Genomic DNA, 14,746 nt, shown 5'->3' on the forward strand with positions numbered 1-14,746 from the left:
CACTGAAGAATCTGCACAGGCACGAAGATGTGAATGGTACCTTCCAACTGTGGACTAGTTTTTGCCAAAATTCTGCGACCAACACCAGGGACTCATTCCCCTCCCTTCTCTCATCCACATCTTACAGGAACCATTCCCTCCTGGATAGACTCATCCACTCCTCGAACAACTCACCACACCTTCCTTTCAGAAGAAGCAGTATTTCATTCAATCTAAGCTCTGTATGGAAAAATGTCCCCAAACTTCCACTTGTATGCTACTCCAACGCACCACTATGTTCCCATGCCAACATTTCTGTCCCAGGCTTGCTGTTGTGCTCTGGTGAAGCTCAATATCAGGGGAAGGAATAACACTTCATCTTCTATTTAGATAGGACTCAACACTGAGTTTAACAATTTCAAAGCATGAACACCTTCCTCCATATTTGCTACCCTTCTCCACACCTCTAGGTCCTGCTCTGTATGGGTTGTTCTGAGCTATCCTATTTTCACTAATCACACTTCCCATTAGCATTTATTTAGCATTTATTTCTTGCCTGACTTATCATCAGCACTCCTTGTTTCTGTTTCTAATTTCCGTCCCTCAATGTGTACCTTCTTTATCTATTCGAAAAACTCCATTCCGTCCCCCAACCTCACACGAATACTACTATTTTCCAGCTGCTTTTCAGTGGTGACGAAGGGCCACTGGACTCGAAATGTTAACTGTTTTTCTTTCCACAGATGCCGCCAGACCTGCTGAACTTCTCGAGCACTATTTGCTTCAGATCTACAACATCCGCAGTTGTGTCATTAAACGACCGCCTGAAGGCAATGGCAACTGTCCCTACCCAGAATGCTCAGCGAGACAGAAGGCGCTCTGGTTCCCGCAGAAGGGCGGTTCTGCGCAGGCGCACGGCTTGCCCGCCCCCGCGATGACCGCACGCCGAGCGACGCATGCGCAGTGCGACACCAGGCGGCTGAACGTGCGACCGACGAAAGCATCGAGAAGATCTGAATCGCGGCCCCGAATCAGAGTCACTGGGTCCCCAGGACCCGAGGGAAGGGGTGCACCATTAAATAGATGGTCTTGCGCCTCCCCGATTCGAGCCGCCGTCTCACGCTTTCTTCTCTCATTTTCACTGAGTCTGACGCATAACAAAGGGACCGTCCAGAAGACCTCACGCATGTGCATGGAGAGCCGGTGTACAATGGATAGAGCGGTTTCCGAGCCGCGAGGAATTGTGGGAACTGCAGCCGCTATTAACGAAGCCTTTTATGTGGAATTGTGGATTAGACTGGAATAGAGATCGGCCAGAAAACTGTCGGTTTAACTTTGAGTACATGTGAGTATAGTCATACCAAATAATTTCAGCCGTAAAATTGTAAAAGGTGATATATTCAAAGTTGGTGCGAAGATTTGTAGCTCGGGTGCTCGTTGTTGTGGTTCTGTTCGCCGATCTGGGAATTTGTGTTGCAGACGTTTCGTCCCCTGTCTAGGTGACATCCTCATTGTTTGGGAGCCTCCTGTGAAACGCTTCTGTGATCTTTCCTCCGGCGTTTATAGTGGTTTGTCTCTACCGCTTCCGGCTGTCAGTTCCAGCTGCCCGCTGCATTGGCCGGTATATTGGGTCCAGGTCGATGTGTTTATTGATAGAATCTGTGGATGAGTGCCATGCCTCTAGGAATTCCCTGGCTGTTCTCTGTTTGGCTTGTCCTATAATAGTAGTGTTGTCCCAGTCAAACTCATGTTGCTTGTCATCTGCGTGTGTGGCTACTAAGGATAGCTGGTCATATCGTTTCATGGCTAGTTGGTGTTCATGGATGCGGACCGTTAACTGTGTTCCTGTTTTTCCTATGTAGTGTTTTGTGCAAGTCCTTGCATGGGATTTTGTACACTACATTGGTTTTGCTCATGCTGGGTATCGGATCCTTCGTCCTGGTGAGTTGTTGTCTGACAGTGGCTGTTGGTTTGTGTGCTGTTATGAGTCCTAGTGGTCGCAGTAGTCTGGCTGTCAGTTCAGAAATGTTTTTGATGTATGGTAGTGTGGCTAGTCCTTTGGGTTGTGGCATGTCCTCATTCCGTTGTCTTTCCCTTAGACATCTGTTGGGGGTATCCGTTTTTGGCAAATACATTGTAGAGGTGTTCTTCTTCCTCTTTTTGCAGTTCTGGTGTGCTGCAGTATGTTGTGGCCCTTTTGAACAGTGTCTTGATGCAACTTCTTTTGTGTGTGTTGGGGTGATTGCTTTCATAGTTTAGGACTTGGTCTGTGTGTGTGGCTTTCCTGTATACCTTTGTGGTGAATTCTCCGTTCGGTGTTCTCTGTACCATCACGTCTAGGAATGGGAGTTGGTTGTCCTTTTCTTCCTCTCTAGTGAATCGGATTCCTGTGAGTGTGGCGTTGATGATCCGGTGTGTGTTCTCTATTTCTGTGTTTTTAATGATTACAAAGGTATCATCTACATATCTGACCCAGAGTTTGGGTTGAATTTGCGGTAAGACTGTTCTAACCTTTGCATTATTGCTTCTGCTATGAGTCCAGAGATGGGTGAGCCCATGGGTGTGCCGTTGATTTGTTCATATATTTGGTTGTTGAATGTGAAGTGTGTTGTGAGGCACAAGTCCAGTAGTTTGAGTATGCCGTCTTTGTTGATAGGTTCCCCGTCCTGTTGTCTGTTCTGTATGTCCAGCAGGTTGGCTATTGTTTCTCTGGCTATGGTTTTGTCGATAGAGGTGAACAGTGCCGTTACATCGAATGAGACCATAGTTTCTTCCTTGTCTATGGGTATATTTCTGATGATGTCCAAGAATTCCTGTGTTGACTGTATAGAGTGTCTGGGTCCACTGATCAGCTGTTTCAGTTTCTGCTGTAGTTATTTAGCCAGTTTGTGTGATGGTGTCCCTGGTAGTGATACTATGGGTCTGAGTGGGATGTTTGGTTTGTGCAGAAGCAATAATGCAAAGGTAATGCATTGACTCATCGCAGAAGCAGTAATGCTAAGGTTAGAACAAACAGTCTTACCGCAAATTCAACCCAAACTCTGGGTCAGATATGTAGATGATACCTTTGTAATCATAAAAACACAGAAATAGAGAACACACACCGGATCATCAACGCCACACTCACAGGAATCCGATTCACTAGAGAAGAAGAAAAGGACAACCAACTCCCATTCCTAAACGTGATGGTACAGAGAACACCGAATGGAGATTTCACCACAAAGGTATACAGGAACGCCACACACACAGACCAAGTCCTAAACTATGAAAGCAACCACCCCAACACACACAAAAGAAGTTGCATCAAGACACTGTTCAAAAGGGCCACTACACACTGCAGCACACCAGAACTGCAAAACGAGGAAGAAGAACACCTATACAAAGTATTCGCCAAAAACAGATACCCCCGCAATTTCATCAACAGATGCCTAAGGGAGAGACAACGGAATGAGGACATGCCACAACCCAAAGGACTAGCCACACTACCATACATCAAAAACATTTCTGAACTGACAGCCAGACTACTGCGACCACTAGGACTCATAACAGCACACAAACCAACAGCCACTGTCAGACAACAACTCACCAGGACGAAGGATCCGATACCCAGCATGAGCAAAACCAATGTAGTGTATAAAATTCCATGCAAGGACTGCACAAAACACTACATAGGATAAACAGGAAGACAGCTAACGGTCCGCATTCATGAACACCAACTAGCCACGAAACGACTAGACCAGCTATCCTTAGTAGCCACACACTCAGATGACAAGCAACATGAGTTCGACTGGGACAACACTACTATTATAGGACAAGCCAAACAGAGAACAGCCAGGGAATTCCTAGAGGCATGGTACTCATCCACAGATTCTATCAACAAACACATCGACCTGGACCCAATATACTGGCCACTGCAGCAGACAGCTGGAACTGACAACCGGAAGCGGCAGGTACAAATCACTATAAATGCCGGAGGAAACATCACAGAAGCGTTTCACAGGAGGCTGCCAAGCACTGAGGATGTCACCTAGACAGGGGACGAAACGTCTGCAACACAAATTCCCAGCTCGGCGAACAGAACCACAACAAGGTGATACATTATAGGATGCTAAACCAACTGCTCCTTAATTTGAAAAAAAATTGTATAGATACAAGTATGATTGAAGAAGCTTTTAAACCATTTGACTATGTTTGTACAGATTTTAAAAGATTAGTTTTATCGAATGTAGGTTTTTATGACAACGCTGTGGCTTTCAGTCACGTTTTTTCTATTACTAGCATCACAGATCACCATTTAGTTTATTTTCAATTGCACAATCTGTCTTTTTGAATTTTTGTTCCTTTTCATTTCTTTTTGTTGTTTTGTATTAATTTTACAGAATACCAGAAGGGATACACCTGGAGTCAGGAAACCTAAGTCTATCATCATATCAAATCCTGAAAGAGCCCCTTGGAATTGTCAGAACAGGAATATCATCAGCTTTTAAATGTGGATAAATATTTGTCCATTCTACCTATGGGGAAAAAATATTAAGTGAGAGTATTTAAGTGGAGTACTGTGGAATGAGCTTGAAATTGGAAAAATATGTCACATGACTCATACACATGGTTCATTCTGTGCACAAGGCTGATTCTCCAACTAGGAGAAACACAAGGGCAGTCACACTATGGAGAAACCGTGGAAATGTGAGGACTGTGGGAAGCAATTTAATTACCCCTCAAAGCTAGAAACTCATCGGCGCAGTCACACTGGGGAAAGACCATTCACCTGTTCCGTATGTGGGAAAGGATTCACTCTGTTGTCTAACCTCCAGACACATCAAAGGGTTCACACTGGGGAGAAACCATTCACCTGCACTGACTGTGGACAGCGTTTCACTACATTATCCAACTTGCTTAAACACCAACGTATTCATACAGATCAAAGACCTTTTAAATGTTCCGACTGTGAAAAGAGCTTTAAGAGCAGAAATGAATTGTTGACACACCAACGCACTCATACTGGTGAGAGACCATTCTCCTGCTCTCTGTGTGGAAAGGGATTCACTCAATTATCACACCTTCTCAGACACCAGCGAGTTCACACTGGGGAGAGGCCATTCAGCTGCTCAGCCTGTGGGAAAGGATTCGCCAATTCATCTGAGCTTCTTAGACACCAGCCAGTTCACACTCGGGAGAGACCGTTCACCTGCTCCATTTGTGGGAAAGGATTCACTCGATCATTCACCCTGCTGAAACACCAGCGAGTTCACAAGTGACACAAGGGAATGGATTTTGCTGATCTCACTGTTATTCATCATTGCCTGGAGTGTTATTGTACAAAGCTGAATGTGGTGCAGGAACAAAGAGATCTAGAGGGGCAAATTGCATCCTTTTTAACATATGGAGGACAGAAATGTGCAAAGCACTTGAATTGCAGGATGGCCACGGTTCTAACATAATTTCATTACCTTCAACTACTGACAAATATATAATGAGACAGAATTAATTATCTTGTAACAAATTATCTATAAACAAAAATGATCATAACATGATAAAATATCACATTCATTTTGAAGGTGAGAAATGTGAGTCTGATACTCAGCAATTCCAAGAGTATGTAGACAGAGTTGGCAATAGTGCAGTGGCAAAATAGGTTAAAGGATACAATGGTATGAAGCACTGAGAGGTGTTTATGGAAATATTTCCACACCAGACAAAGATATATTGCACTGAGAAGGAAATGCTCTTTGAGAGACAGGCACCACTAAACTAAAGAAGTTAAATATGGAATCAAAATAGAAAATGGTGGGGAAATTCAGCAGGTCTGTGGAGAGTGAAACAAGTGTAAATGTTCAAGTACTGCTCCTCCGAACTGAAGGGAGGGGCAGAAAGTGATGGGCTTTAAACTATAGAAAAGGTTGGAGATGAGCAAGTGGAACAGTGGTGAGAAGGTGAAGGGAAATTATTGATAACAAGTGGAAAAATGAGGATTAATGATTGTAAAGAAAAGAGAAGTTCAGAGTAGATGCTACTAGGAGAATATAGGTCAGCTATGCTGAAAGCAAAACCAAGAAAAGCAGATACTGGATTAGGATGGCTGGTTTGCAGGCAGAGAAACAAAATGGGGGAGAGAGTTCATGGTCTGAAATTGTTGAACTCGTAGTTGAGTCCTGAAGACTGTAATTAGCTTAAATGCAAAATGAGGTGCTGTTCCTCCAACTTGCATTGGGCTTTGCCAGAATACAGGACTTGGACAATCATGAGAATAAGATGGTGTATTAAAAAAGCAAGTGACTTGGTGGTCAGTGTAATGGTTGCTGACTGACCAGAGATGCCCTTGCAAAGTGGTTACCCAGTCTATTCCTGGTCTTGCCAATGTAGAGGAGACTGCATTGTGAGTAGCGAATGCATTACACTAGATTTGAAGAAGTCCAAGTAAATCACTGCTTTACTTGAAAGGAGTGTGTGGGACTTTAGATAATGAGAAGAGAGGTGGGAAAAGGGCAAGTGTTACACCATCAATTATATGAGAAGATGCCATTGGAGGGAGATGAGGTTTTGAAGGGAGACCAGGATGTCAAAGAGGGAATGCTACTTCTGGAATGTTCACAGGGGTGGATTGTAGCATTATGCTGGAGGTGGTCAAAATAGTAGAGAATGATTCCTTGCATATGATGTGTTGGGAAGTGAGGACAAGCATATTGTTCCAGGAAGGATGAGTCAGAGCTTAGGTGATGAGTCAAGCATGGTTAAGGCCACCAGCCAGCCCAGTGGATGCAAACTTCATCAGAACAGAAAGAGAAACTTTGGTGTGGGCATGGATATTCACGTGAATTTAAATGGTCCAGCTGAGATCAGGTTTCCCAAAAGTGCACTTAATGACCCACTTCCCATACTGATGAAAAGAAAAACTTCTGGAATTGGGGTGGGACTTTCATCTTAAAGGTTCTTGGAGTCTTACTAATTCATGAACATGTAGCCCTTTATGTCTATACGTCATGAGGCCCCAGTGCTGATCCCTGTGGCACTCTTAATAGTTACAGCCTGTCAACCCAAACAATTATTCCTATTCTCTGCTTTCTGTTGTTTAAACAATCTTCTACTCATGTTAATGTGCCATGAACTTTTAATTTTGTGAAGTAACCTTTGAAATGGCGCTTTATTGAATGCCATCAGGAAATCCCATTTATTCATTTTATTATTACTTTTTAACTAACAAATTAGTAAACATGACTTTCTTTCAACATTGAGCTAGCCATGTGTAACAATGAATTGTAGTTATCTCAAATGGTCTTCACCATAATGGCACAGATCGCAATCATAAAAACTGTTTCAGTGATGACAGCACAGTCAATAAACAGAGGCTAGCTTCAATGCTTCATTAATGTGCTGATGCTACATGTTGGGAACATTATAACAAGATTGCATCCATTTATTACTGTATCAGTGTGAATAGTTTTGATTCAAAGACGAGGAGTAGATGAAGTGGGAAGTAAGAACAGAAATAGCATCATTCACAGACTTGAAATGAGTTTTGAGGTATCTTGAAGTCCAAACTGGAATTTTGTCCAAGTTCTGATTAAAGTGAAATTGAAACATGAATGATCAATGGTTTAATCCTATAGTATTGATGTGTACAGTATGGCAGCTGGTAATGGCAGCCACACTGGTCACCAGCAAAGTAATTTGTCCACTTGATGGGAGGAAAATATTCTTTCTGGTCTTTGTCAGAAACTGTGTCTTCAGGTTGAAATCTTAAACCAAGTCTCTGTCTGCTCTCTCAGGTGACCAAAAGATTCTGTGATATGATTTGAAGGACATCAAGAGTTGTTTATGTTGTTCTTATCAAGGTAATTATAACATAATTGTAACAAGATCTATACTTAAATGGCTGAAGGAAGCATGTGGAGAAATGGACATTGAAAATGCTAAAAAGAAATAGTGGTTGCCTTGAAATTTTATGTTACTGTTTTCATATCATGAACATGCTCAATGCTTGATGATACATTTTTTTTAAAAAAAGGTTGATCTTAATATCTGTCTGTCTTTTAAGAATGAAGCATGGGTGGAGCCCAATTTCTGATGGGAGTGGAACAGGCTTGTCTGTCCTTTATAGGATTTGATGGCATGAGCAGTGTGCTACCTGGACACATGCTTGACTGACAATATGAACACTGATCTTTCAAGTTATATTAATGTAATTTTGTTTCTGCTTTACCACATGTTGGGATTCTTCCTTTCGTGATAGACAATAAATTGATTGATGAGATTGATCATAGATATTAGTACCTGAATGACTGATAATTTGATGTTTCTAATGTGTATATATATATTCATTCACAAACACTTTGTGAATGAAGACATGTGCAACTTACCATGCTTTTGGTTATAAATATAATCCTATTGTATTCAGTGCCCTGAAAAGTTGTATAAAATGCACATCCATTTGCTTTGGGTGATTATGTGACAATTGGACCTCATTCATTTGCAATCAATGTGGTATTTACAGGTTTGACCACGAAAATTGTTCAAAATAATGACCAGCCTGTGCACATGTTACACCATTAATGTCACATTTGACTAAGCTTTGTCTTCCTTATAAACATTGCCAGGGGTAGCTTACATTATCTCTGACTGTGACTAGACGTTTTCTGTTAATCCTGAGGCTGGGAGGATCATTTCTCAATGTTTCAGACAGTGTTTTCTTTCACATGAAGCATGCCAATTGCATTCAGGCCGTGTCAGGGAATCCAAGAGCACGTGTTATCCTTGGGTTTATCAATCAGGATGGGCATTTTTCATTCATGTGTCTGATTTTGCAAGTATCCTCTTTTCAAATAAACATTTATTGCTCTGTTTAAGAACAACATATTTTCCTAAAGGACTATAAACTCAAAAATGCAAGTTGGACACTGCTATGTAGCTAAAAGATACCAGGTGAGTTCTTTTTTTAAATTCTGAAACTTCAAGGTCAAGTGGGATTGAGTGGTGTACAGTTTAAGTACACAATGTTTGGAGCAGTGAAGTAGGTACTACTGACAGTGGCACCAGGAGTCATTGAGTTAAGGAAAAGCTGCCAGACAACAGCCTTTCATTGGTCTAGCTCCAGTTTGTTACAGTGAATGCAGTGGAAGACACATGTAGAAGCCTACAAACTTACCATTTCTCTCTGTGACTGAAAAGACAAAAATTCTAGAGACTCTTTCAAAAAAAGAATTCTCATACAAGAAAAGACTTTGGTCCACCTGAACGGCTGTTAAAATGAATATTGATCATTGGCTCTGCAGACAACATTGTGTGACCAATACAGGAAAATATCAAAAGAGGTGCGATAAACCATCCCTGCTGGTTTCGAGTTTGACTTCGAGCATCTGTCTTTATTTTTCCATCTATAATGTTTCTATGAAACCATCTGGTTTTGTGTGTCTTATTTATGAATTAATCTGAATTTTGAAGTTTTAAAGCTTAAGTTGCATAGTGGTAAATTTGTTATTGTCCTGTATATCACAAAACTTCGTGTGAATTACTTTTGTCCTGAATTGCAGTCCATAATGCAAATCCATTATCTTGCTTGTTTTATTGGATTGTGTCATGTTTGTGATGGATTATGAAAAGTGGGGCTTGATTATAATTGAATCGTGTCATGTGACTTTTATGGAGAACCTGACTAGGACGATAATGAAGAAACTTAACCATGTGTGAAGCATCGAAATTTTGTTTCTAAAATTGTAATCTGAACTCCAATCTTAGTCTGTCCTGAGAATAGGGTGTGTTCAGGTGAGATGGAACTTAATCCCACTCAGTTTGACTTCAATCATAAAATAAATTAGGATGCAAAATGAGCATCCAGCAGACAGGTTAAAGTCAGGCCCATAATTAGTCCAATGCCGAGACTAAGTAGTGGCTGATAGATAATATAAAGTGTGATTACTTTGAAGAACCTATTAAATACTGGTTTACACTTTACACTCTAACAGTGACATGGTGCTGTCACGTTCCGTTTTCCCCCCTTATTTGTCAAATTGCCACAAGATGCGGTGAATCATAAAGTCCACAAATATTCTCTCCACTTGTCTTGATATCAATGATGATGATCAGTCACTGCTTCTATACTCAACAGAATTTCATCTAAATAAACTAACCCTCTTTTATAAGGTTTCTTCTCTCTCGATCTTTCATCAGTTATTATGGTAATTAACATGAATTGTTGATGGATTTATTTTTAAAATATCAATCCTTGAGGCAGTGCTTTGAAAGGAAAGTAAATCTCAAACCATCCTTGGATAATCTTTACAGAAATCAATTGTCTGTAATTCCATAAACAGTACTTTTTTCCTAATAAAATGAAACTTTGAGGCATAATGTACTCTGAAATAAGAATCCAGTAAACATATTAGTCAGAGCAATGCCCTTCTATTTTACTGCTGATTAAATAGACAAACCAGACTATATATTTGCAAGCAATAATTATAGTATCAAACAGCGAGGTTTGGAATTGGTACTAAAGCCAGCAATACCTGACCAATGAAGCAAGTTTAAAATGTGAGATAAAATTCAATGTTTTGTAGGAAGTTATTTTTCTAAACAGTATAACTTCAGTAAAATATTCCTCAATCTAATATAATCCTGGTGTGGTTTCATTAATATACCTGAAAATTGGTTTATCACAAAATAAAGAACAATTTAATCAATGTGTAGTCTACCATCTGTGAGGGAGCAGGTAACATTTTACTGAAAATATCTTTAAACAGCAGCATCCTAAAACTGGATGAACAGCAAAGTCAGTCCCTTTGTTCTCCTTGGTTTCTGAAAAAGGAAGACATAGGACATTCACCCATTAGTTAGTACTGGGGGAGACTGACTCAACCCCTAATCCCAGCTGTATTTATCATTTTCCAACCTTTGTGATTTTGAGCAATAACCAAGGACAAGGTGCAGCATAAAAGGCTGCTGTATAAGATAAAGGTACATGGCGTTACAGGCAATGCATTCGCACTGATAGAAGATTGGTTAACTAAAGGGAAGCAAAAAGTGGAGATAAATGAGTGCTTTTCTGGTTGGCGATCAGGACTGCCATTGTTTACGATATACATAAATGATTTGGAATTGGAGACCAGGTGTAGTGTGTCAGAGTTTGCAGATGACACGAAGATGAGTGGTAGAGCAAGGTGTGCAGAGGACTCTGAAACCTTGCAAAGGGATATAGATAATTTAAGTGAGTGGGCAAAGGTCTAGCAGATGAAGTACAATGTTGATAAATGTGAAGTCATTCATTTTGGTAGGAATGACAGTAAAAAGGACTACTATTTGAATAGTAATCAATTGTAGCATGCTGCTGTGCAGAGGGACCTTGGTGACCATGTGCATGAATCGCAGAAGGTTGGTTTGCAGGTGCAACAGGTAATTAAGAAGGCAAATGGATTTTTGTCCTTCATTGCTAGAGGGATTTAGTTTAAAAGCAGGGAGGTTATGTTGCAGCTGTATAGTGTGTTGCTGAGGCCACACGTGGAGTACTGCATTCAGCTTTGGTCTCCTTACTTGAGAAAGGATGTGCTGGCACTAGAGGAGATGCAGAGAAGATTCACTACGTTGATTCCGGAGTTGAGAGGGTTGGCTTATGAGGAGAGATGAAAAAGACTAGGATTATAATCTTTGGAATTTAGAAGAATGAGGGGGCATCTTATAGAAACATAAAATTATGAAGCAAATAGATAAGATAGAAGGTTGTTTCCACTGGCGGGTGAAACTAGAACAAGAGGGCATAACCTCAAAACAAGGGGGAGCAGATTTAGGCCTGAATTGAGGAGGAACTTCTTCACCCAAAGAGTTGTGAATCTATGGAATTCCTTGCCCAGTGAAGTAGTTGAGGCTTTCTCATTGGATATTTTTAAAGCTAAGATAGGTATTTTTTGAACAGTGAAGGAATTAAGGGTTATGGTGAGAGGGCGGGTAAGTGGAGCTGAGGCCACAAAATGATCAGTTATGATCTTATTGAATGGTGGAGCAGGTTCAAGGGCCAGATGGCCTACTCCTGCTCCTGTTTCTTATGTTATTATGACAAGGTCGCCTGAAAGAATTACGGGATTCGAGAGAAATAATCCCCCATTTAACATCAGTCTTGGCATTTCCAGTTGGCAGGCAAACTACATATGACCCTGCATTAGACTGAATTTACGGGTTTGATTTTAGTAAAGAGTCAGTTGTTATTTTGCCAAGTGTGAATATTCAGAGCTTTGTTCATTTGATTTTTAAGTTACTTGATTTGTGTACCTCAAAATAGTTGATTCCCGTTGAAACTTTATGTCGGTGCTTTTATGCTGTGAGCATGCTGTCTCGTTATTGATGTAATTTTTAAAACAAAATGGTTGATTTTGATAGCGATATGTTAAAGTTACTCCCAGCAGAAAGCAGATTTTCTTGATGAAGATAGAATTAATGCATAAAAGTATTAGCATCAAAGTTACAAATGTAAAATGATCTAAAATGCATGCATATTTAACTTTACAACAGCCTTGTTGATTAACAGACAGGCTGTGATCAAACACCCCATGCATGAAATGTTGTCAACTGGCAGAAGGTTGTCAATGGATTTCTGAGCAACCCACCTAGATATTAGTGATAACTTTCATTAATTCTAGATCGGAAGAAGAATCATTATATTTGAAATGTTAACTCTTCTTCTGTCTCCACAGATGCCGCCAGACTTGCCTTTTCTGTTTCTATTTCTCATCAAAACTTTTGACTCCTCCACTAGTTCTTCACTGACAAAGACACAGCCTCTAAATTTCCTCAACCATCACTCCAAAGTGGACTGCTTCCCTGACTTCTCTTCCTGGTAGTTCAGTCACTTCCCTGAGTCTGTGTTCCATTGGAATCCTGGTGCTGCATGCCCAGTGCCCACTAATTCCCTAATGTACTAAGATGGCAAAGGTTTTAGTTACTTTATACAAGGCCTGTGGTTTAAACTGTCTCCTCAGTTATAGTGTCCTATTATTCATTGAATTCAACTGCTAGCTTTCTGACTGGTTTTGACAAACCCAACACATAGTGCCCCCCCCCCCCCCCCCCCCAACACACACACAGACTCTGCCACTTTGAAGAAGATACAACAGGTTTATAAGAGACCCCTGGTTGTTGCCAAGAAGAAGGTAAGATAGGTTAAAATTAATGTTAGGGGCCAAGGATGATCTCAATGTTGGGAGAAGACAGTCAGTCAGTGCTATTTGACATTGAGGTCAGGTGATAGGCTCTTAGGGGCCTTCACTTTCCAATCACCAGTGTGTGCACACTCCGTTTCATTTTACCTCATGCATAATTAACTTTTAAATGTATCAGTTCTTTTCAGCACAACTGTTAAATTGAATTGTTGACAAATAGGACATATTTGACCAATAAAGGAGGTGTAGCCGATTAATAATATAATACTCTGCTGGAGCAATAACATGCTGGCATGATGAGGGTCTCATGTTACAGAAACACCACAGTAAATTCACAATTGTGATCAATGATTTTGACTGAATCGCAGAATGGCAATGGCACAGTTGAAGGCCATTTAGTTCAATGTTTACATGCTGATATTCTTTTGAAACTATTATGAGATTCCTTAAACAAGCAGAGACAATCCAGGATGAGATCATCAGCTGTTCATTCCATTCTGTAATGTAAGGATGACCTTAGGTATATTGGACAAATGACTTCTAAGCTTGGTATGACAGTAGCATTAGCTAATATATATGAATGAATACTTCCGATCCTTTTCCAGGTTCTTTACCTGTCCTAGTTAATGGGTTCCTTTGGGAACAAGTCATGCTGCCTTGTACCTGCAAAGGGAATGTCCCAGTCTTGGAAGTCGAGTACACGCATTTTGGGGGCTATCCAACTGAGAAAATTTATACTACCTTGTCCATTGAAGCCATACTTTAGTACAAGACTGAAGATCTGAGACAGGGCAAACCTATTCAAAGATCAACTGGCCAGGGCAGCCAATCAATTGTGACTCTGACCTCATAGAATCAGACCAGAATGAGTACCTGTAAGAGATTATTGAGAAGATGGATCTGAATTTTCATCGACATTCATCTCTCTCTAACAAATTATCTGTTTCAGTATTCTGCATTTAATCTTTAATTTTTATGAAAAGGATAGTACACTGGTTATGATACTGGATCAGTAATCCAGAGGACTTGACTAATAATCCAGAGAAAATTAGTTCAAATCCCAACACGGTACCTTTAGAATTTAAATCCTGTTTACTTAAATAGAAATCCGGAGACGTAAGAGATTTAATCCAAATAAAGGTGATCAATGCTCTTTTAGTTAGTCTTCTACATTCTAATTTTTCTAAATATGAGATCATTCAAAGCTCTGCTATCCATGTTTTAACTCACAGCCATATCTCTTCATGTGAAACTGGAGCATGTAATAGTGCTACACTCGCTGTCCAGAAACTTGCTCCATTAGTCCCTGGTTATTGGGATGGTGGATGAACAGCCCCTGAACTTCTCTGGTAGGCTTTACAAAGCTGCTCATTGGTGTGTACCCCAGTTATTCCAACATCCTATGGACATTTTCTACATTGCTCCCTGTATCTGTAAATCTACATTCATCCTGATAGTCAAATATCACGACAGTCTTGCACCTTTCCATGTCTGTCATTTCCTCAAACATGCAACTCTCATAGAACTCCTTCAATTTTTGCCTCTAGAGAAATTGAAATTTTGATCTGCAAGTTATGCCTTCAGATGGTTGGACACTGACGAATTCTCTCTTTAAAACTCTTGCTGCT

At 40.5% G+C, this 14,746-nt stretch overlaps 1 protein-coding gene across 1 annotated transcript; it reads left to right on the forward strand.

The window, feature by feature from the left end:
- Positions 1-981: 981 nt before the first annotated feature.
- LOC148136004 (uncharacterized) lies at positions 982-10,116 on the forward strand. Its single transcript, XM_087983870.1, has 2 exons — positions 982-1,324; positions 4,359-10,116. The coding sequence occupies exon 2, from the start codon at positions 4,647-4,649 to the stop codon at positions 5,235-5,237; it is 591 nt and encodes a 196-aa protein (XP_087839996.1). The 5' UTR covers positions 982-1,324; positions 4,359-4,646; the 3' UTR covers positions 5,238-10,116.
- Positions 10,117-14,746: the final 4,630 nt, after the last annotated feature.

This window comes from Chiloscyllium plagiosum, unplaced genomic scaffold, assembly GCF_037043375.1.
Source record: "Chiloscyllium plagiosum isolate Xiang-an unplaced genomic scaffold, Cpla_swu_hap1 HiC_scaffold_47, whole genome shotgun sequence".
Lineage (NCBI taxonomy): Eukaryota > Metazoa > Chordata > Chondrichthyes > Orectolobiformes > Hemiscylliidae > Chiloscyllium > Chiloscyllium plagiosum.

What these genes read in the sequence shown, in the direction of transcription:
- LOC148136004 (XM_087983870.1), top strand. Translation starts at nt 4,647, where the DNA reads ATGGAGAAACCGTGGAAATGTGAGGACTGTGGGAAGCAATTTAATTAC.